The sequence below is a fragment of the Pezoporus flaviventris genome, unplaced genomic scaffold (assembly GCF_033815535.1).
Source record: "Pezoporus flaviventris isolate CSIRO_AGI_PZ_B2104156 unplaced genomic scaffold, CSIRO_AGI_Pfla_v1 ptg000090l, whole genome shotgun sequence".
Classification (NCBI taxonomy): Eukaryota; Metazoa; Chordata; class Aves; order Psittaciformes; family Psittacidae; genus Pezoporus; species Pezoporus flaviventris.
The window spans coordinates 5,041,578-5,064,020 of record NW_026892638.1 but is presented as its reverse complement, the minus strand read 5'-3'; the positions used below and the strand labels follow the sequence as shown (position 1 = coordinate 5,064,020).

Genomic DNA, 22,443 nt, shown 5'->3' with positions numbered 1-22,443 from the left:
TATAGAGGAAAAGGGTATTCATGTTAAAGAATTTATTGTAGATTTGTAATCCTGTTGTCTTTGCTGGGTATGTTTATTTCTAATTGATGTTAATTTCCAGTTCTGTTGATAATGGGCTTTGTACAAAGACTTTTTTTTAAAGCCTTATCTGCAGCAGTCTTCTGATGTTAATATTTTTTTTAGCATACTTTCCACGTAACTTTTGTGATTGAAATCCAGGAAATGCAGGGGGAGAAATACTATATAAAAAATTCACTTGTCAGAGGTGCCTCTATAGATGTTGAAATTTGTAAGGATTATTCTTTGAGCGTGGAACTGCCTGGAACAGAATTATGGTTTTAAGCAAGTAATGACAAAAAAAAAAACACCACCCCCCACCCCCCCCCCAAGTTAAAAATCCCTCCAACTAACACCACAAAACAAATAAATAATTAACACCACCCCCCCCAGAAAACCTCAACCAATAAACAAAAAAATACTGCAACCAACCAAACCCAAACAAAGCCTAGGATGTATTTCAGGTCTCAACAATCTGGACAACAGAATTTTCAGTGGAGCCTTGAGCCAAACCCTAAGCAACAACAGCAGTATCAAAACTCCCTGTCCTTCCACACATCCCCCTTCCACACTCCCGTTAACAAAACCAACCAAACACCCTGTGGCCATATAAAGAAGTATCTTTGCAGTGAGGGAAGTCTGGCTCTTAAGAATATGTAAGATCAAAAGTTGTACGCAGACATCTTTGCTGAGAAAGTCATAGCTTGCTGCCACTTTTGCTGTGGAAACTCTCAGAAGCCATTCTAGACAATTATTTCTTTCCTGAATGTGGAAACTTGAAACTGAAAATACTGGCCACTACAAGGAAAATGAGCGGGCAGAAGAAATGTAACAATAGAATCATAGAATAGTTAGGGTTGGAAAGGACCTTAAGATCATCTAGTTCCAGCCCCCCTGCTATGGGCAGGGACACCTCACACTAAACAGTATGACACAAGGCTCTGTCCAAGTTGGCCTTGAACACCGCCAGGGATGGAGCATTCACAACCTCCCAGGGCAACCCATTCCAGTGCTCACCACCCTCACAGTAAAGAACTTCTTCCTTATATCCAATCTAAACTTCCCCTGTTTAAGTTTTAACCTGTTACTCCTTGTCCTGTCACTACAGTCCCTAGTGAAGAGTCCCTCCCCAGCATCATTATAGGTCCCCTTCAGATACTGGAATGCTTAGCTACGCATTTTAGCTCTGATATGCTTTTCAATATGCTCTACAATAGTAGTATAACTACAGAAAAAAAAACCCTGAAGTAGTTTAAATGTCACCTATACTTGCAGTGTGTTTTAAATTGTGTAAGGTTGACTTGTAGATATATGTATCTCCTATTCCCTGTTTATTTTTGCTTCCTCAGTGTGTCTGTTTTCACAGAATTTTCCATCATAAAATGTTTCTGCATGCCATGCAGAAGTTGGCTTGCTCTGTAGGTACTTCGGTGTTAACTTCCTGGTAAATAGAAACATACCAGTCTGTCTATCTCAGACTAAGTTCTTGCTTCATTTATGCAATTAATATGATAAAATAATGTGTCTAAAAATTCTGAGCTTGTACTTAAATACTAAAATCTAATTAATTCCATACAACAGCTTCGGGAGTACCTGCTTGAAACTTGAGGGACTACAGGATGGGTTGGACTAAACTTGAACTGCTTCTTGTACTTCCAGAAAGTTGCTAAGTGTTTCTGTTTCTATTGAGGGATGGTTAGGTGAACAATTTTCTACAACTTATTTTCCATGAGTTACTGCTTTGCTAGAAGACAGATAGATGGTCTTTTCAAATCAAAACTGCTGATATTCCAGCCATACCTTATTTATTGCATTTTCTCTTTGGAGATTTCACTGGACTTCATATGAAGAAATAAGCTGCATAGGTAAAGGTTACAAGCCTTGAGAAGGGAGTACATGTTTTAAGGCAGACTTCTTTGGTTTTGATCAAAATGACAGTGCTTATGTCTTTGACATCTCTGATAGTAAAGCAGATCAGAATTTTTTTTCCAGCCGCATAGTGACCTTCTCTTCACTACGCTATGCCAGACTAAGGTAGATGCTAAGCAAGAATTTGTAGTAATGTTGAACACGCTGCTCAGTGTTGTTTAGCAAGATTATGAAAGCAAATTAGCCTTGTTAGTTTGGGATTTTGGCTTTTCTGTAATTTTGCATTAAGAAGGAGGAGGTGCTATGCTATGCTTTTGTCAATGACATAGTAAAGTAAGCAAATCAGTAGATTTCTATACTCTTGCCTTTTAGCTAGCTATTCCAGGAGCTCTAAAACCTGTTTTTCGTTAAGGAGTAATAGTTAAAAATACAAACATAGAATTATTGAATGTGACTAATTTTTTTTTCTTTTTATCTTGCAGCAACGCACCTCTTGCTTTTTCCTCCAAAGTATGTTATATTAAGTTTCGTGAAGCATCGAGTGTTGGTGTGGCCCAGCATCTAACTAACACGGTTTTTATTGACAGAGCTTTGATAGTTGTGCCCTGCGCAGAAGGTTGGTATTTTAGACGTTTTCTGAAATGTTGTTCTTTGTCAAGTCTGCTAGTTGTGTTAAGCTTTCCATGTAAGGAAGTGGTGCTCTATTGGTGTTTTATTTAATTGCTTTTTGAAAAAAAGTCTTGAAACAAAATCTAAAATGGAACAGAGAGATGGAATTATATAGATTCAATTGCAATTTGGTATTAAAAAAGGTAGTTAAGTTAGGATAATTCAATTTATTACGTATTTTGAGGGAAAAGAAGATAAATAATTTGCTTCAGTATGGTTTGTGTTGGCAAGCTTATTCTCACACAGAGTTCTCACTGAAGTCAATGGAGCACTGAGAAGATTAGGCAGTTTCCTGGCACCAGTAAATTGCAGTTTGGATTTTAATGGATCACCTTTGATGTGGTGTTTTGTTGTTGGTTTGGGGGGGGGTGTGTGTGTGTGTGTGTTTGTTTTTTTGTTTGTTTAGTTTTGTTGGTTTGTTTTGTTGTGGTGTGGTTTTTTTTGTTTTTTAATTTGTTTGCTTGTTTCTGAGATCCTAATTACTTTTCATTTTTTTAGACTGAATTCTGATTTTGTTTTGTAGACATGTAATATATGCATTTAGCCATTTTAGATTCCTCTAATTTAAAATACTTAGTATTCATATTGACAATTACTGTTTGAGTATAAATGTTTACCTGCTCTTTCAATTAAAAAAGAATCGATTTTCCTATCTTGTTATTGTAGAAAATATTTGTGAGCCACAAAAAGGTTTTCTTATGTATGCTGGTACTCCTTTTTTAGTTTTAGCTCTCTCTTAAAAAATGCAGTCATCTGTACAGAATGCTTCTACCATAAAATGTTTTTAAAACTCAAAATAAAATGCTTGGTGAATACTAGATTTACGAGTATTCCTTTAACTAGCTTTGAGGTCATATTTTTACAGGTATGTTGAATGCAAGGTAATTTGTATTGTTTGTATAATGTCCCAGATAAGAATACAGTTATATGAAGCATGGTCCTATGGGAGGCATGTTGCTGGAGTTAGGCAGGGCGCCATTGACTTCATTGGGATCATTGTGGAACTGAGCACCCTCTGTTTGGTTCTGGACTTTTTGACTCTTCAGAGTAGAACATTCCAGCTGGTGGAGTGAACCTGACTTCACTTTGAACATGGTAGCTGTTTTGCCATGAGCAGCAATATTAAGAATGATTGAACCATAAACCATTTCTGGACCATGGAAGTCCAGAAATACCTCCTATGAACGTAACTTTTCTAACTGAAGGAGTCAGGGTTTGGTTCAATAAATACTGTTGACTTCTTGGAGTTTGTTAACAGTGGTCCCAGAGTACCATTTTTTGGCATGCTTGCCATGTCATCTGGATAGCATGAGATATGATGTTGCTGTTGTAATGGTCTGGGATGTTTCTAGCAAACTCTGACAAGTTTACAAGTAGACTGTCTTAAATACTTTCAGTAAAGGCTATATTAACCTGCAATATACTGTCTGTTCTGGTAGTCTTCTTAATAAGGACATATGGCATGTATATTTGTCTTTGTGAAGCTTAGATTTTTTAGTTGCTTTCGTATCTTGTTTTCGGGGGCTTTTTGGTTTTATTTTTTGGATTTTTTCTTCAACCACAAAGAGAATATTGCTGTATCCACTTGAAGCTCTGTAGAGGCTAATGTGGAACTAGAGTCATTATTATTAAAAAATTTCCCCTAAATAATAGACTACAAATTATTCAGGATCTTAGTTTTACATTTCATTGAAAAGACCTTAACACTGGTTCAGTACTGCCAGAGAGGGATGATTGCCACCTAATGAATGAACAACGCTTCCTGGTGGTTTTCTTGTGATGACATCACTGCCTGATGTGATATGGCAACAGGCAGGTAAAGCTATGTTTTCCTGTGTCTCTTGATAGTAGACAATGAATGGCAAGAGAATAAAATCAATGTTCTGGCTAATCTTGTTCCAGCCCCATTTTTAACTGACATATTGGGCATTCCTGAGAAAATGTATTATAGAATAATTGACGCTGTTCAAAATGATTCTGGACCCCATAGAGATGTATGCATAATTAGGTAAACAAGTGATTGAGTTGAGAGGTCAATTTTTTTTAATGTCAAAGTGGTGTTTCCATGTAACTTTATAACAGAATCACTAATTTTAAAGATGGGAATTTATATAAATTCACATAACTTTCTGCGGAATATATTGTGTGGAGTAAGTATGGCTTTGGAGAGCACAAAGTAAGATTTTCGACTGACTATGTATTATGTGATGAGTAATAGCCAGTGGAGTGCATCATGGGCTTTGAAAGTAGTGATGGTTATATTCTGCCAGGAGTTAAAATTATATCCTTGGCCAGTGGTGCCAGTAATAAAACATTTCATGTGCCAGATTGAGCATAGGAAAGAGGTAAAAGGGAGCTCTGAAAACCTGGTTTTAAAACTCAAAATCTGAAATTTGAAGTGTATTTAAACAGTGGTAAATTGAGGGAGTATGAGGAGGTAATCACTATACAATGAAAACACAATGTTAATTTTGTGATGTTTAATAAACAATTTGACAAAAATGCAATTGTAACATTAAGCTATCAGAATATGACTTATGTATGTGTGAATGGGTAGGTTTTTCTTTAAACATTATTCTTTGAGAACACAAAGGTTGAAAGATAAAGATACCACCCTAATCATTCTAAATTTTATGTCCACATTATCTGGTAGATGGATTTTGACTATTAATTTGGTTTTATATGTTTTCTCTGTGTGATATTTGTGCATTATTAGATGACTAGACTGGCCAAGGCAGACCTGTTACACTTGCCTGAGTTAGGCATTGTTTGCCATGCCACTAAACCTGCCGCCAAGTGAAACCTTCATGGGGGAAATGAGATCGAAGTCTGGCCTGCTGAAGATGGACGCCCTGTCTCTGTTTTTATTTTATTTTGATTTCTTTCCTTTGTTTCTTTTTATTTTGATTTTGTCCCTTTTTTTTCCTTCTTTTGTTTTGTTTTGTTCTGTTCTGTTAAATCTCTTTCCCTTGTACTTGTGAACTGGTACTTCAGTTCTGTAAAAATGGTGTTTTGTAAAGGGTTCACAGTGTTTCATTTTGAAGTTGACCTGAAGCTGCTTATGAATGGTGGATGGTATACACAGAATTTAGAGCATGATTTATGTTGTGAATTACAGGTAAATTTGATTTTGAATACGTTTAAGCATCTAAATTCAACAGATAAACACATTGTGTCAGGATCCAGGAACAGCGAAAAACCATTTTAAAATTCATTCTCTCATATGTTGTACTTCATGAGTTTATCTTGGAAAAGAGTAGTTAAAACTCATACTTCGTGGAGAAATTAACTTTACGAAGTAGAGTCATGATCTTCCTCTGCTGTTTTTCCCCTTAGCAGAGTAGTTTTAGGTTGCGCAGTCTGTTTAGAAGAAGGCTTACTGTTTATGACTAGTATGAACAGTTTAATTAGTTCTGAAATTGAACTTTCATGAATATTGAATGCTGTGAAATACTGGTTTGCTTCTGATGAAACCTTGCTCCAGTGAGGTCAGTGGCAGTAAGATTTCATCCTTCTGTTTTTGTAATTTTCAGAAAAAAACTGTTTACCACTCATAAGTACAAATGCAGCCTGAAGTTTTGGTTGGAATGTGTTATGTGAGGCACATTGTCTTTCAACACTGTTATTTGTGGGGAGATTGAATCAGTTCTCCGTGTGTGTATGTATGTGTATATTGCACTTTGACATGCTACAGTGGTGGTGATTTCAAGAAGAGTATTTTTTTTAAAAAGAAAGATAGCAAAAAGTGTCTTCTTGGTCATCTCACAATGTGACAAACCCTGGCAGTTCATGCTGGAGTGATTGAGAAAGTTCTTGTCTGTAAATGATGTTCTTGTAAAATGGAAGTGGTGGACCAGGTGGTGTGTCTAGTCCTCAGGCATGGCTCTTCCCACCCTGCTGCATTGGAATTGGTTGGTTTCACTCTGGTAATGCGGCAGGCTGTGCAGTGCAGCTGGAAAGAGCTTTGTTTAGTGATCTGTGTTGGATTTAGCCGTGGCAGTTGAGGTAATTGCCAGTACGTGTAATCTCTTTAATCACTGCTGCTAAATCTGATAAGGGTCATGAACTGGATCACACAGAAATTATTTGTAAGTCTGCAATTTTCACTGATTAAAAATAGCAGGAAAATATCAATTTCTTTAATTACATTTAGAGTAGATTTGAACTGTAAGTATTTTTAAAACAAACTTATTTTAGAAGCAGTTTGGGGAGGGAGGGCGGAACTAGCCATGTAGTTTCAGTACAAAGAGTAGGAAATTAATTTCTTCTGAGCACTTGGAAGGGAATAAAAATACTATGATTAGTACTTGCCTAACACAGATACTTCAGTATTTAGCAAAATGGATTGCAGCATGGGCAAGGATGACTAGGGCTCTTGAGCACTTTGATACAAAAAAGTAACAATCATAACTAATATTTAGGACAGCTGTACATTTCCTAGGAAGCATAAGGTGTCTCTAGGCAATGCAGAGCTAATTTATATCTGCTTCCAGATTTCTATGCAAATGAAGAATCAAGAAATAAATTATCATAGAAACTATATTTCCTAAACACAAGAACTTCCAGGAAACCGTTTTAAGGATGTATAGGTGTGGCATATTTATTTTTTCTGTTTCCCTTATTAGAAAATAAATATCTTTACCTCATTTTCATTCAGCTTTTAAATACTGTGAGTTTAAAAACAAAACAGTTATTCTTAAAGTAAAATGACTTAATTTGCTATGTCATAACCCACGTTTTGTTGTATCTTTGTGGACTTGTATTCCTTTATTATAAGTAAATTCATGGAGATAAAACTCCGGAATTTAAACGCTGTAAAAAGTGAGGTTATTTGGCCTCACATACTAATTTGTTATGGGTTTGTTTTGTTGTTGTTTTTTTTTAACTGTGTAGAGAACAGGGAAGTATATTTGCAAGATATTTCAGGTTTCCTCCCCCCCCCCCCCCCCCCAAGACTGAGTTTAATTTCTACAGAATTTTTTAACAGTTTGACATGGTCTTCACATGAAGGCAATATCTTTGAATATTCAGGCAAATTTTCAGGGTTCTGTCTGTCAACACAGATGCTTTATCATTCTTGAATTAATACACAAATCCTTTTTTTGTGGCATGGAACTGACCACCTAGATTTTGGTACATTATGAAGGGCCAAAGTATTCTGGAAATAATGCTGCTAACTTCAGATACACATGTTGTTAAATCTTTGAACTGCTGTAATGGTGCACTTAGCCAAAAGTTGTTACTTGAGCAACATGAGTAATGCCAATTACCTCTGTAAGATGAACAATATACTTACAGCTTAGGCTTGTATTTAAGTAGCTGTCTGAACTTGGCTCATTGTCTGTTATGTGCCTAACTCAGTTCCTACTTAAAAGGGCTGAATGCCTAAACATGTCTTAAATTTATCTGATTAAGTATATATTGAATTGGCTGTATGTAAGCACATACTTAAATTAGGCATATACTTATGTACATTATTGGACAAGGATCTAAATTAGAATGCAGACACACCACTTCAGGAGCCATTTCCACCATTGGATTTACTTGATCCATGTCTGTTGATCCTGTAGAAACCTGCATGAGTATCCAGTGAATTGCAAGATGCTAGTTGTTCAGGATAAGGTCTGGTTCATTTATCATTTGAAAGTGCTTAAATACTAAGATTTTTAGAAGAACTAGTATGTAATTCTATGCCTAATTTGCATGCACAGCTGCTGGAACTATATTTGAAAGCCTGTTAGTGAGCTACATAATAGGCAGGATGTACCGTGAAGTACCTGATACTCATGCGCAGTTAGGCAGATCATGTACACCTCTTGTTGCATGTCTGACTTCAAAATGGGATCTATAAAGAGTGCTGAACATTGTGATGATGACTCAGATTCATGCATGGGTTTTGTTTTGTTTTGTTTTTTTTTGTTTGTGGGTTTTTTTTTTTTTTATTTTTTTAAGCCCTGGAAATCGTTATTGCACAGTTAATTATTAACTGCTAATAATTTTCCTATTTTTCTCCTTTTGATAGCAAAATCAAGTGGTTTGTTACATGTTAAGGAGCAAGGTGCCTCAAAATTTAACATAAATGTAAATAGGAAGCATGAGAAAAAATGGGTACTGTTTTTAATTTTCTATTCCACCCATGCTACATACACATTAAGTTTCATTTAGATTTGTTTTGTCTTTTGGTGACACTCAACTGTAACCCAGTCCTTGTTGCAGATCTGTAGAACAGGTTTCCTTACTTTAATTTTTTTAAAAGTAGATGTTTCCTGTGGAGTCTGTAGGAACTTTTATGGCTAAAGAAGCACAGTATTTTGAAACTTACCTTGTATTTTGCTTTTTTGATAAGAATATTTATATACTAATTTTTAAACCCTGAAGGTGGGGGTTTTACAGTTTAAGTATACACAGTTTGAACCAAAGCAGTAAAAGCCACTGATGCAGTATTTGTATATACCTTGACTTTTAAAACAGTGTTTAAATAAAAGCATTTACTTTAATAAAGTGCATACTGAAGGGCTTAGTTGGATAGCATATATACAATTATGCCAGTAATTTTGAATAGATCATAGGTATCTAGTATAATCAGAACTTTTCTGTAGTTTTACAGTTTAGTGTTTGATGTTTGTGCCAGTTTAAATCCCTTTGCATTTCAAATTTAATATGTACATATAATTGTAGTTATAATTGTTTAACTATTAAACCTTAATTTTTGAAGATTTGGGGTCATTTAGCAGTCTAATTGTGGCCAATGTTGAATGAAACTTCCGTTTAATTCAGATTAGCTATTACTTAAACTTCTAGCATGACAGGGGCAGTATAACCTGGATGAAATAATGGAAAATTAATATTTGGGGAAAATATAGCTTGCTTACCTGATCAGTTGCAATTTTTTTCAATCTTAATAAATTTAAATCTTATTTATCAGAGTTTCGGGTAAACTGAGGTGAACTAGAATGTGAGACAGTACCAGCTGAGTTTTTTCTGCCCTCCCCTCTTCCACCTCTGACTTCACTTGTAATGTGTGTTGAGTGGAGTCACAGTAGTTTAGTAGTATTTTTTAATTGTTATTTTATTTTTACATCCAAAGTAGGTATCACCAGAGGAATTAAAAAAATAAAAGCTCAGACAACAAAAACAAACACAAATTTCAGTTAGCACATACTTTGTTTTTTCTTTTCTTTTTGTTTTACTGGTTTGGTTATTTGCCATTTCTGGGGATTAAACTTTAAAAAATGTTCTTCTTTTCTGTATCTGATGTTCTGTGTGCTATTAGTGATGCAGCCAACACGAACGGTTGTCATGTGTAAAACAACTTTCGATCACCGCGAAAACACCGCCCTGGGAAAGCGTCCATGCTTGATATCGTTTGGTTCATGAACATTAAGTTTCCAGTACAGGTGACCCATAGCTCAAAGTGTTAAATAATTGTATACATTATTCAGTTTTAAAAATAATCATTAATGAGACTGCTAGTCTTTGAAGTTTTGCTCACTTTTGTTTTTCCTAGTAGAGGCAGGGTAAAAGGAAAAACTTAAGTTCTTATTTGTTTCTTTGTAAGGATCTGGTAGATAGATTCATTGTTATTTATTACATATTTAAATACAAGGGTAGTTGTAAAATCATAGAAAGAGTAACATCTGTGTAGTGTTCCAACTCTGTGTAATGCTTTCATTTGCTTCTTCAGGTAAAATCCCAGATGAAGCCAAAGCCCTTTCCTTGTTGGCACCTGCTCCTACTATGACAAGTCTGATGCCTGGTGCAGGGTTGCTTCCTATACCTACACCAACTCCTTTGACTACAGTAAGCAAAATTCAGCTGCTGTTTGATTTCTGGTTTCCTTTGTACTCAGTAGCCTTTTCTGTGTTTAGAGAGCAAGAACTATTTGGTCCATGGATCCCTTGTTGTGTCATTTTTAATTTTTGTCTTTCCCTAGACCCATTAATTTGGTTCAATGGCAGTGCTTTCCACTTCCTAAAAATTTGTTAAAGCGTAGTTACATTGACACAGTATTAAAATGCTGCATTAGGGTGCTTTAATTGTTATCTGTACAACAGGGCTTTTGACTCTTTTGCCTCATCATGTTTTCAATACAAAGAGGATAGGAGCTACCTGGTGCTACTTCTGTTTAGTTCCATTTTGCCTCTGTAAGTCTTTCTTGATATCAGCAGGCTTCTGTGACCTATTCAGGGGAAAAATCAAGTTAAAATAGAGTAGTTTTCTCTTTTGTTGCATTAAAAAAAAAAATAAAATAAAATTGGTGCCTAGTTGAGAATTTCTCATATTTATTAGAAAATTTGTTTGCTGGAAAGGCAGTTGCTTTTTGAGTGGAGAAAATAAAATTCAAACCAGGAGCTCAGCAGACCATTTTAGTAGTGATTTTTAAGTGAAAGAGAACTGTATTGTCTTTGTTCTCTAGGAAGTGACTGTGTTTGTAGGAAAAGAATTTAGGCTTAATATCCTTCAGATTTCAACTGTAATTTATTTTGCCTTTCATGATATGTTGGTTGAAAAAATACCTTTATTTGTTCCTTTGATGGACTGATAACCTATTACTGAACAAATTGGTCCTAGGCACTGCAGATTGCCTATTTCCTGTGCTGAACAAGGGCTCAGCAGTTCCTTACCTACTTTTATATTTGTTGTGGGGGAAAAAAAAAAAAAAAGTAAAAAAAAAAAATATGAGCAGTGTCTGGAGGTGTCTCAATCAAATTGATGGACTGTTAGAAATTCAAGCCCATTTGTTTTCTGATTGATGCAGTACATTGCTGGCCAGACCTCTTTAATAAGATGTTAACTAATAGTGCACAGAAAATTGTAACTTTAGGAAATTATTTATGCATTGATTTTTATTCTTTAAAAAAAGTGCTCAGCTGGGACCTTAAAGTATTGCCTGTATTCATTAGATTTATTTTTACAGAAATGCACAAGACAAGCATGTGTTACAAACAAGTGTTAATAAGTGAAGTATCTTCCACCAGTGCTTGGTTGCAAAGCATATTCAATTTTTGTGTTTTCCAGCTTGGTGTTTCACTTGGCACTTTGGGGGCTATACCAGCAGCAGCATTGGACCCTAACATTACGGCTCTGGGAGAAATACCACAGCCACCAATTATGGGGAATGTGGATCCATCCAAAATTGATGAAATCAGGAGAACAGTCTATGTTGGAAACTTGAATTCACAGGTAGCTGTTTTTTGTGTAATGGAAATAATAATGGAAAGTGCAGAATTGCAATTTATGAATTCTAATCTTACATGTTAAAAAAAAGAGTTTTTGTTGATAACAGTAAGAATTAAAAAATAATACTTTTTTTGGTTACTAGTGGTATTTTGAATTTTGAATGCTCCTGTGCCAATCAGATCAGATGAAACTGTGGAGCATTCTGGCAGGACATGAAAGAAATCACTCTGTAGCTGAGTTGCAAAAGCATACTTACAATTTTGTGTGTTGATCAAATGTACAGCTGGGTTGTGTTAGCTGAGCAGTGCCTCTGAAGTCATGAGATCAACACTGTGCAATGGCTCAGCTATAGCAAGGTGGAATGGTGTGTCCTACTGGAAGTTGATAAATTAGCGTAAATACTGTTTAGCATAATTAGCATAAATACTATGCTAATACTAGTTTCTATAACATGAAAGTTAGGTCTGTCAGAAACTTGGTGGTTGGTTTTTGTTTTTTTATTTAGCAGTTGATTGAATTAATTGAAAAACAATTGGCTTTTGACTGATGGCAGTGTATTCTATTTGGAGGTTTTTTTGACTGCTAAATTAGCTACTAGAGTGTGGAAGTACTACTGATTGGAATAAAATAAGCTGGAAGCTAGTAGGAAAGCATATAAAAGCTAAGTCTTGTGATATTGTTTGGACTTTTTTTTTAATTGATCAAAATTCACAATCAATATCTTGGCCACAAGTGTGTAAGGAAGTTCCTTATCAGTTATTTCAGATCATTTGCCTGAAAAGCACACAACCCTCTGCAAATGCTTTTTAAACCTAGATGTAGGACTTCAGAGCTTGTGGTTGCACTATTTTGACTTGTAGTATATTCTTTAGATTAATGGAAGAAAAATACCAAATTCATGTTACCTGCATAGTGATAGTGAGATATCTTTCCAAAATCTGTAGCTCTTAGATGGCCTGATATACTGGATAAGTGGTTTTCATTGTATATTTCACTTCAGCTGAGCTCTTTGACTCTTTCTAGACTACAACAGCAGATCAGCTGCTTGAATTCTTTAAGCAAGTTGGAGAAGTCAAATTTGTGAGAATGGCAGGTGATGAGACACAACCAACAAGATTTGCTTTTGTGGAGTTTGCAGACCAAAATTCTGTACCTCGAGCGCTTGCCTTTAATGGAGTTATGTTTGGAGACAGGCCACTGAAGTAAGAAATTAATTATCTGTATGACTGTTGAATGGGAGATTTCTTTCTTTGCTTCTACATTTATGATTTTGATGTACAGGAAACTGCTGTCATGAATATTTTTTTCAATATAAGGACCTATTAGCAAAATGGAACATTTTTATAAACTCCAATTTCAAAGTTTCTCTCAGAAGAATATAAATGGCATAAGTCTTTAGTACTAATTAAGATTTCTGTATGATGTGTATGTAATTAGTAGGCCTTAACATAGAGATTTGATCTGAAATAGAGAAATAGATTCCTAGACTTCAAGTAGAAAATACCTTAACGCAGAAATATTGTTCTACATTTATTTAAACATGGTAAGATTTGAAAGCAGTAAAAGTCATTTCTGATTCTTAGACAAGCTTGAGGACACATATGTATTTTTTATGAACTTTGAAGTTTTTAATTGTACTTGGAAGTTGAGGTGTTTTCTTAGTTGTTTTTTCATTTTCAAGTGTTTGAGATTTAAAGGTTTTACTTTTCCTAATTTAGAATAAATCACTCCAATAATGCAATAGTGAAGCCTCCTGAAATGACACCACAAGCTGCTGCCAAGGAACTGGAAGAAGTGATGAAGAGAGTCAGGGAAGCCCAGTCTTTTATATCTGCTGCTATTGAGCCAGGTAGATATATTATGCTCCTTACCTAGCAGACACATTTTGTGTGTACCTTGGCAAGTGCTTTAAGAGCATTTTCGAACATGGGGAAAAAGGTACTTGAAGGTGAACAATTAAGTGTTGGCAGAAATTAAAAATAATCAAAATTGTGTTAGTGCAACAAAGCAGTGGAATGAAGCTGTTTCATTGTGTCTTATTTTCAGATACATGCTCACTGAATGTTTTAAAAAATTCAGAGTTAATTCTAAATTAATAAGTAATGTTTCTTTTTAAGTTCAAAGTGCTTACAAACTTGGAAAATATTTTACATTTTGTTTTGTACTCCTCTGACATCTTTTAAGAACATAGCTTCATGGTCAGAGGGAGCTAGCAGGGTTCTGAAAGCAGAGACATTATGCTTTCCTTGTCTGCAGCAAGTTAATTTTGTCCCCGTGCTATGCTCTTTTGTGCTGGCTCAAGACTCTGTGCATCCTCATAGCAAATGACATCAGAGTAGGAATCTGGGGTAGAACTTAACATATTGTAAAGGACATTTTTCATCCAGATTGGTTTCTTAATCCCTGTTAATACTGAGATGCCAGGTCAGGAGGAAGGCATTAGTGGGTTGAGGTTAGACATTTCATTGCTGATTTATGCTGATGTAAACTGATTGCAAAGCCACAGCATAAAAAAATTCTCAATTGTTAAACTTGCAGTTGAAATTGTCCTTTTTCATTAGCGATATTTTGCCATTCTTCTTGCCAACAAACCCAGACATTGTCTTAACGTAAGTTAGATACTCTGGAGTCTTGAGGTATTTTTTTTTGGGGGGGGGGGGGGGGGAGGTATGGTTGAGTATTATGGTGTTTTTTTTAGGGTTGGAAGAAAAGTGACTCTAATGTTTCCTCAGTGTCAAGCAGATGAATAACAGTCTTTTAGAGTATTAGCCAAAATCTGGGGAGGTCACAGTAAAGGTTTCTATTGACTTCCTCCTGCCTTTTGGATCAGACATTTCACTCTGTTCTCTCCATTTCTTCAAAACAGTGTTTGAGGAATAAAACTTCAATATTTATTATACAGAGGTTGAAAAATCAAAAAAAAAAGTACAGGAAGTGCTAATTACTGTTTACATTTTATGCTTGTTTTCAAAATTGTGTCCTCTAAATTCTTCTCAGGTTATTTTTAAAAACGTGTTGTGATCTTGTGCATTGTGGCAGCAACATAAATCCCATTCCTATAGAACTAGCTGTTTATAATTATCTGGTTTATGTGTACTGCTGCAGGATGGCTGCACTCAACGAGTATATGCAATGACTTTCTTGGATGTTTCTGAAGGATATTTGCAAAGAAGGAAGATGTGCAAAGAGTAGGCCCCTTGCACTATATGTGGTACATTCCACTTGTGCCAGATTGTTAACTGGGATCTTTAAATGTTCTGAGCTTACACTGCAAAGTGGTTTTTTCCTCTCAGAGTCTGGAAAGAGCAGTGAAAGAAAAGGCGGCCGATCTCGTTCCCATTCTCGTTCAGAGTCCAGGTCTAGCTCAAAATCCCGATCTAGGAGGAAAAGATCACACTCAAAACACAGGTAGGTGTGGGTTTTATTTTGCACTAAGAGATTTGAAAAGTCATGGCAGTCGGGTGAAGTTCCCGATGACTGGAAAAAGGGAAATATAACCCCCATTTTCAAGAAGAGGAAAATGGATGACCCAGGGAACTACAGAGCAGTCAGTCTCACCTCTGGGCCTGGCAAAATCTTGGAGCACATTCTCCTGGAAGGCATGCTAAGGCACATGAAAAACAACAAGGTGGTTGGTGACAGCCAGCATGGCTTCACTAAGGGGAAATCCTGCCTGACCAATTTGGTGGCTTTCTGTGATGGGGCTGTGGGATTGTGGGACAGGGGTAGAGCAGTTGATGTCATCTACCTGGACTTGTGCAAAGCGTTCAACGCTGTCCCACATGACATCCTTGTCTCTAACTTGGAGAGACAATTTGATAGGTGGACCACTTGGTGGATAAAGAACTGTCTGGATGGCCTCACACAAAGAGTTGTGGTCAATGGCTCAGTGTCCAGCTGGAGACCAGTAACGAGAGGTGTCCCTCAGGGATTGGTGTTGGGACCGGTCTTGTTTGACTTCTTTGTTGCTGACATGGACAGTGGGATTGAGTGCGCCCTCAGCAAGTTTGCTGATGACTCCAAGCTGTGTGGTTCGGTTGATACGCTGGAGGGAGGGAATGCCATCCAGAGGGACCTTGACACGCTTGTGAGGTGGGCTGATGCCAACCTTATGGAGTTTAACCATGTCAAGTGCAAGGTCCTACACCTGGGTCAGAGCAATCCCAGGCACAGCTACAGGTTGGGTGAAGAAGAGATTCAGAGCAACCGTGCGGAGAAGGACTTGGGGGTGTTGGTCGATGAGAAACTTAACATGACCTGGCTGCAGTGTGCGCTCACAACCCAGAAAGCCAACTGTGTCCTGGGCTGCATCAAAAGGAGCGTGACAGCAGGTTGAAGGAGGTGATCCCGCCCCTCTACTCTTTCTCTCGTGAGACTTCACTTGGAGTATTGTGTGCAGTTCTGGTGTCCTCAGCATAAAAAGGATATGAAACTGTTGGAACAAGTCCAGAGGAAGGCCACGAGGATGATCAGGGGACTGGAGCACCTCTCATAAGAGGATAGGCTGAGAAAGTTGGGGCTGCTGAGCCTGGAGGAGAGAAGGCTGCGTGGAGACCTCATAGCAGCGTTGCAGTATCTGAAGGGAAGCTATAGAGATGCTGGGGAGGGACTCTTCGTCAGGAGCTGTAGTGAATAGGACAAGGGGTAATGGGTTTGAACTTAAACAGGGGAAGTTTAGATTGGATATAAGGAGGAAGTTCTGTACCATGAGGGTGGTGAGGCACTGGAATGTGTTCCCCAAGGAAGCTGCGAATGCTCCATCCCTGGTGGTGGTCAACGCCAGGTTGGACAGAGCCTTGGGTGAGATGGTTTAGTGTGAGGTGTCCCTGCCCATGGCAGAGGGGTTGTGATTCTATACTGAAGGTTTTTGAGGTGGTGATGGTTACTGATACTTCTTACTGAGTTATAAGACAAGTACCCTTGCAGAAATTACTAACTTACACTGTGCAGATCAGAGTAACCAGGAGCTTTGTCTCTGAACAGATTCTCTTTCTCTCCAAATTCTAAATGTTTTCAGGATTGCTTTCAGTTAAAACATACTAGAAGGCATTTTCCGTGACATGTTGCGTAACAATTTCTGTGGTTTCATGGTACATTTTGTGAGAGGTAGCATGTTACCGTCTTGTGACCTGTATTTTAAAAGAAAATAGTAAAATTATTTTGCATATTGTGCATTTAGTTTACTGTTAATACCCTGTCATAGTTTAAGCCCAGCTGGTAACTCAGAACCACACAGCCACTTGCTCACTCCCCGCTTTTCCTCCTCCCGCTCCCGCAGGGATGGGGAGGAGAACTGAAAAAATGTAACTCCCACAGGTTGAGATGAGAACAGTCTGGTATCTAAGGTATAACATGAAACTAATACTGCTACCAGCCATAATAATAATGGTAAGGGAAGTGCAAGGGAAGAGAATACAACCACTCACCACCCGCCAACCAGTACCCAGCCCAACCTGAGCAGCAGTCTAGCCCTTCCAGGTAATTCTCCCCAGTTTATATACTGGGCATGACGTGCTGTGGTATGGAATACCCCTTTGTCTAGTGTGGGTCAGGTGTCCTGTCTCTGCTTCCTCCAGGCTTCTCCTCCTCCCTGGCAGAGCGTAAGACTCAGAAAGTCCTTGGTCAGAGTAAACATTACTTAGCAACAACTAAAACTGTTGGTTTTATTAGCATTGTTCCCAGGCTGAAAGTCAAAAACACAGCACTGCACCAGCTACACCCTGAGCAGATAGGCTGGCCAATTTTTCTAGTAGAAATGTCCCAATGTCCTGAACTTCTAAATACTGATTTAGTGAATGCCGTATTTTTACTTACTGTACTGTAATGTAAAACTATGGCTTTTTAAAGCATAAGAAAAAGGCTTTACAGGTAACTTTTCATTCTTCAGTTTTGTTTGCTTTGCTAAATTTGTTCAGTTCCAAAACAGGCTTTGGAATATGGGAGGAAATAAAATTCCTAGATTATCATTAAGACTTGGTTTGTTTTTTTTTTTTAATGATTTATCACTGTTACGGTGTATTTTGAAAATAGGCTGAAAAAAGGACAGTCTGATACATTGAGGCTACTTAATCACTAAGAGTAAACTATCTTCACCACAGATTGACTGTTTTATAAAATACTTTTAATCCCTATGATATAAAATTGATTCACGGTCTTATTTTGGCTCAATCATAATTAATTTGCCGTGTTGTTAGTTTGTGCTGATAAGGGAAGCAAAGCCGTAGGTAAAAATGATGGTTGCTTCTCCTCTTGGCTTATATGTCTCTGTGTCTTGAGCTCCAGAAGACAGGTTAAACTGGTATTTTTTGTACCTTCATGTTCTTCAGGACTTACTGGCATTTCTGTCTTTGGTAAGGTAAACATAGCACCATAGCCTCTCAGGCAAAGTGTCTAATGATGTGGGGTTTTGAAACTTTATGTTTAAATCCAGCTTTTTATTTTGCTTTCCTAGGGAGTATGATCTTCAAAAAAAAGGGAATATTTTGGAAAAAAAATACAGTACTTAAAAAGTCTTAATTTCTTCATCAAATCTGTGACTACGTATATCAGAAGACTTTAATTGAATTTTTGTCAGTATCTGCACATTATTTGCCTTACGTGTTTATCATTTAGTAAATGCTCATTCCTTCAGAATTCTTATAATGGAAATCCATGCTAACAAATCTTTTCAACTGAAAAAATAACATGACTAAATGCCTGAATCACAGATAGTGTTTGTTCTTGAGGTTTGTTTTTTTTTTTTTGGTTGGTTAGTTTGGGTTTTTTTAAAGTTAATTTAAATTGAAAGTCTGGAGACAAGGCAAAAAGAGACTAGTTAAAGTCATCTTTCTTGAGTGACCAAGACTGCAGTAAGTTACTAGGCCTGGAAAAGAAATAAAATCTAACTAATTTTTTTTTTTTCAAGCTGCTAGCAATTGTCTGCAGTAGATTTTATGCACTGTAATTCTGTAATTTACTAAGGACAGATACTCTAATATGATATGAATTAATATTTTCCAGAATGTTCATAGAGGTTATTAGGAAACATGGGTATTACCTAAATGGTGCACTTGTTTCAAAGGAGGGCTTTTGCAGCTGGTGAATCATAACGCATAAGCAAAAATATATACACAGTATATTACTGAGGTGTAACTCTTCTATAGTTTTATGTAGCGAGGCAAGATTTATGGGTTTTCCCTTTGTTGATTGACCTAATTTTTATGAAGTTTCAATTTTAAACTATTTTTCTTCTGGCATTGTTAATATAGAAGTAGATCTGGCAACAGATCAGTCTCAAGACACAAGGACAGACGCAGATCCAGAAGTCCTGTGAAAAAACGTTCTAGATCTAGGGAAAGGCGGAAATCAAGAAGTCGCTCTCGTTCTCGGTGAGTTCCATTCCTATGAAATGATACCGTTGCTCTCAGTACACAGTATAGAGTACTTGAAAAAAATCTAGCAGACCTTTCAGGTGATGGTAAAGGGTGGAATCTCTTAAATACTTTAGCCTCTCCGTAGGCTTTATCTGTGGGACAAAATAATAGTAAATTTTAATGCAGCGTGTACTGGTTTGGGCTGGATAAAGTTGATTTTCTTCATAGTAGCTCATATGATGCCTGTGGAGGTTAAACTACCATACTAAGGTACCTAATCTTTGATAATCTAGTCTACAATTACAGTAATGTACAAACTGACTGAAAACAGCTAGCTTTAATTGACAGACTTTAACCAATAGATTGAGAATTTTCAGTAGCATGTGCAGCCCACAGAAAAGTGGAGGATGATTGTTCAGTCTTTATCTGTTGAGAAGATTGGATTCAGGATGAATTTGATATCACATTCTGAGAACATGTATAAATTTTTTGTGCACAAGCCTGTATTGTTGCCTTTGGCTATCGTATTAGCCATATGGTGCTGTGGACACGAAATCATGTGTCTGTTACAGTATATTTGCATTTCAGGATCTAATAGATCTGTATTTTAGCTAGTCTATTCATTTTTAAGTCTGGTAGGCTAATTATTGAACTGAGAAATTCCAACAAGATAACATAATTTTCTGAGGGATGAAGTGGTTAATATTCACAAAACAAATGTCCCTATCAAAGTAGCTTCATGAATAGAAGTCTTGGTACTTTTCCTTCTGTTTCATCTCTGTAATTCCCCTGATTGATTTAAAGGGAGCTTCATGCTTAGGTTGTGCAGTTGCCTCTTATGTTTTGAGGGAAGAAGTTTTGTGGAAAAGAGAATTGCAGATCTTTGGACATTAGTGGAAACAGGAATAAGTTACCTAACTAGCTGGGCCTTATTGGTGTATCTTTTGATTCTCTGATGCTCTTTGGAGCTTTTTGAGATACCTGCTTACTGGAAGGGGGAAGTTCAATAAAATCTCTGTGATACATTATGTAAAAGGCACTCCTTGGCTAATTGTGGGACTGCTACTGCAGCAGTTGTGTGCTGTTTCATCTTCAAGATCTTACATTCTTTTTCTGAGACTTCTAGGGAAGCAAAATTGTCAGGTCACAGAGCATACAACAGCCTACTATTTTATTAGCAGTTTTGAAGAAGAGACAGCTAAGCACTCCTTTTCTTGAAGAAAGGTAGGAGCTCTGCTTAGGACCTTTTGTGTGTGGAGGAGTCTCTTTACCAAACTTTAAAAATCCTAGAATAGGTACCAGTACCAGTAGACACACCAACTTCTGTCAGTCCAGTTCTCTTGGACATGCAAAGGCATGCTAATCAACTTCACTTCTTGTGCTTTCTCTCTCTGAAAAATTGTTCATTTTCATCTGTCTGAGGGGCAGGTCTAGGAGTCATGAATCTGTGCTAAAAAAGAAAAAGATGGAGTATTGCACTTCCAAATAATGCTATACAGAAATGCAGTCTTGCAGCCAAAGCTCTGAGCTAATCAGTTTTTGTTTGCCTGGATGACAAGAATATCAGTTGTAATTTTCCTCACTTTTCTTTTTATGAACATGCATCATACTGCCTGTCCCAAAGAAGCTGACTTTTTCTTTTGTTCTTGCTTCTGGTTTTCGTATATTACTGTATTAACAATTTTTCAACAACTTCTGAATTCCTAGTGACATTACAGATGACTGAATTGTCTTGAGTTTTGACCTTACATTTGCCTTTCAAGGGAATTCGTTTGGTGAAATTCTATTCCTGTTAGTTTATTTCTGTGTATTAATTGGTGTTGGATTTCTAAGCAGTTCCAGGATATCTGTGTGAGAGAACACTGTAGAATAAAGACTTATGTCAATCAGCTGTCATTAATCATGTGGGGCTTGTTAATCTGCAGTCTGTTTTGTGTGGACACACTTTTAGTAAAGAGTGGATTTACAGACTTTAGAGTTTGTCTCCTGACAAAATGCAGAAAGTTTATGTATGTATAACGTAACTGTGAGTTGAAGAGACATGTTCTCTCCAGGTGTAGTAACATTGCTCTGAAGATCACAGTTCGATTTGATTTTGGCCTCCCCTTCTCCAGTTTGGTTTCCAAATTTTTTTTAGCTATATAACATTTCCCTCACACTGAACAGGGCTGGAAATGTAGAATACTGAATTATTTTCAACAGAGATTCATACCTTATCTTGAGCAGTTAATGTACACTAAAGAGTTGTAGTTTTAATTGGAAGTTTAAGGATGAATTAATGTATTTGTGTTTGGCTTTTCACAGGGACAAGAAAAGAGACAAAGAAAAGGTCAAGGAAAAAGAAAAAGTCAAAGAGAGAGACAGAGACAAGGAGAAAGACCGAGACAAAGATAGAGAACGTGATAAAGAGAGAAACAGGGAGAGAGATAAAGAGAGAAACAAAGATCGGGAGCGAGTCAGAGACAAGGATAAGGACAGGGACAAGGATAAGGAGAAAGATAAGGAGAAGGAAAAAGACAGGGAAGAGGTAGACCAGGACAAGGAAAAGGAAGATACTGAGAAAGAAGGAGAGAAGGACAGAGAGAAGATTAAGGACAAGGAGGGAGATAAGGACAAAGAGAGGGACAGAGAGAAAGAAAAAGATGGGGATAAGGAGAAAGAGCGAGAAAAAGAGAGAGATGATAAAAAGAAGAAAGAGAAGAGATCCAGAACACCCCCAAGAAGCTATAGTTCCTCAAGAAGATCTCGTAGCTCGAGCAGGTTGGTTTAGAATTTTTTTTCATGCCTTTCTTGACTTGTCAGTTCAATAAGGCACCATCCTAGTTTTCATATGTTAGTATCACCGTGTCTTTTACTAATGTAATTTGTATTATTGTTTTGTAGATCTTCCTGTAAAATAAAATATACGGCAAAGAGCTCTGTATGATGCTTGGTAGAGCATAGTTTCTTGTTGGGCTGCTGGTGCTTGCCTTTCATACAACCATTTAGTATTGTCCTTGAGGACAGTAAGTAGAATGATTCTTGTGGCATTTCTCTGCATTGAAGCCACCCAAAAGTTCTGATAAAGCAAAATCACACATAGTCTTTGTCCTGATAAAAATCTGAGTCACTGTTATGTAGTTCCTTGGTTTCTTACATACTGTACAGTGTTGATCCGTACAGCTTGTGAACAGTTAGGTATTTGTCACTCTTCAGTTGGATGGCTGAACCAGCAGGAAGCGAGCATATCACTTGGCTGGCTAGCCATTTGGAATATTGGTATGTCACTTGGAAGATAAGCATGCGTTGTTTTGCTGGTAGATGGCCAGGTACAAGT

At 37.1% G+C, this 22,443-nt stretch overlaps 1 protein-coding gene across 4 annotated transcripts in view; it reads left to right on the top strand.

Moving 5' to 3' along the window:
- The window catches only part of SREK1 (splicing regulatory glutamic acid and lysine rich protein 1), a 35,961-nt gene that overhangs the window by 5,456 nt on the left and 8,062 nt on the right, over positions 1-22,443 (top strand). Inside the window, exons 1-10 of one of the 4 annotated variants that reach the window (XM_061475810.1) lie at positions 5,319-6,083; positions 8,618-8,703; positions 9,869-9,992; positions 10,280-10,395; positions 11,614-11,778; positions 12,799-12,977; positions 13,494-13,624; positions 15,069-15,183; positions 19,023-19,142; positions 21,432-21,887. In XM_061475810.1, the coding sequence (XP_061331794.1) occupies positions 10,333-10,395; positions 11,614-11,778; positions 12,799-12,977; positions 13,494-13,624; positions 15,069-15,183; positions 19,023-19,142; positions 21,432-21,887 (1,229 nt within the window). In that variant the 5' untranslated portion in view covers positions 5,319-6,083; positions 8,618-8,703; positions 9,869-9,992; positions 10,280-10,332. Of the gene's footprint in view, positions 1-2,408; positions 2,543-5,318; positions 6,084-7,610; positions 8,704-9,868; positions 9,993-10,279; positions 10,396-11,613; positions 11,779-12,798; positions 12,978-13,493; positions 13,625-15,068; positions 15,184-19,022; positions 19,143-21,431; positions 21,888-22,443 lie in introns of those variants that run through there. The other 3 variants (XM_061475809.1, XM_061475808.1, XM_061475807.1) reach the window with 3 other exon arrangements.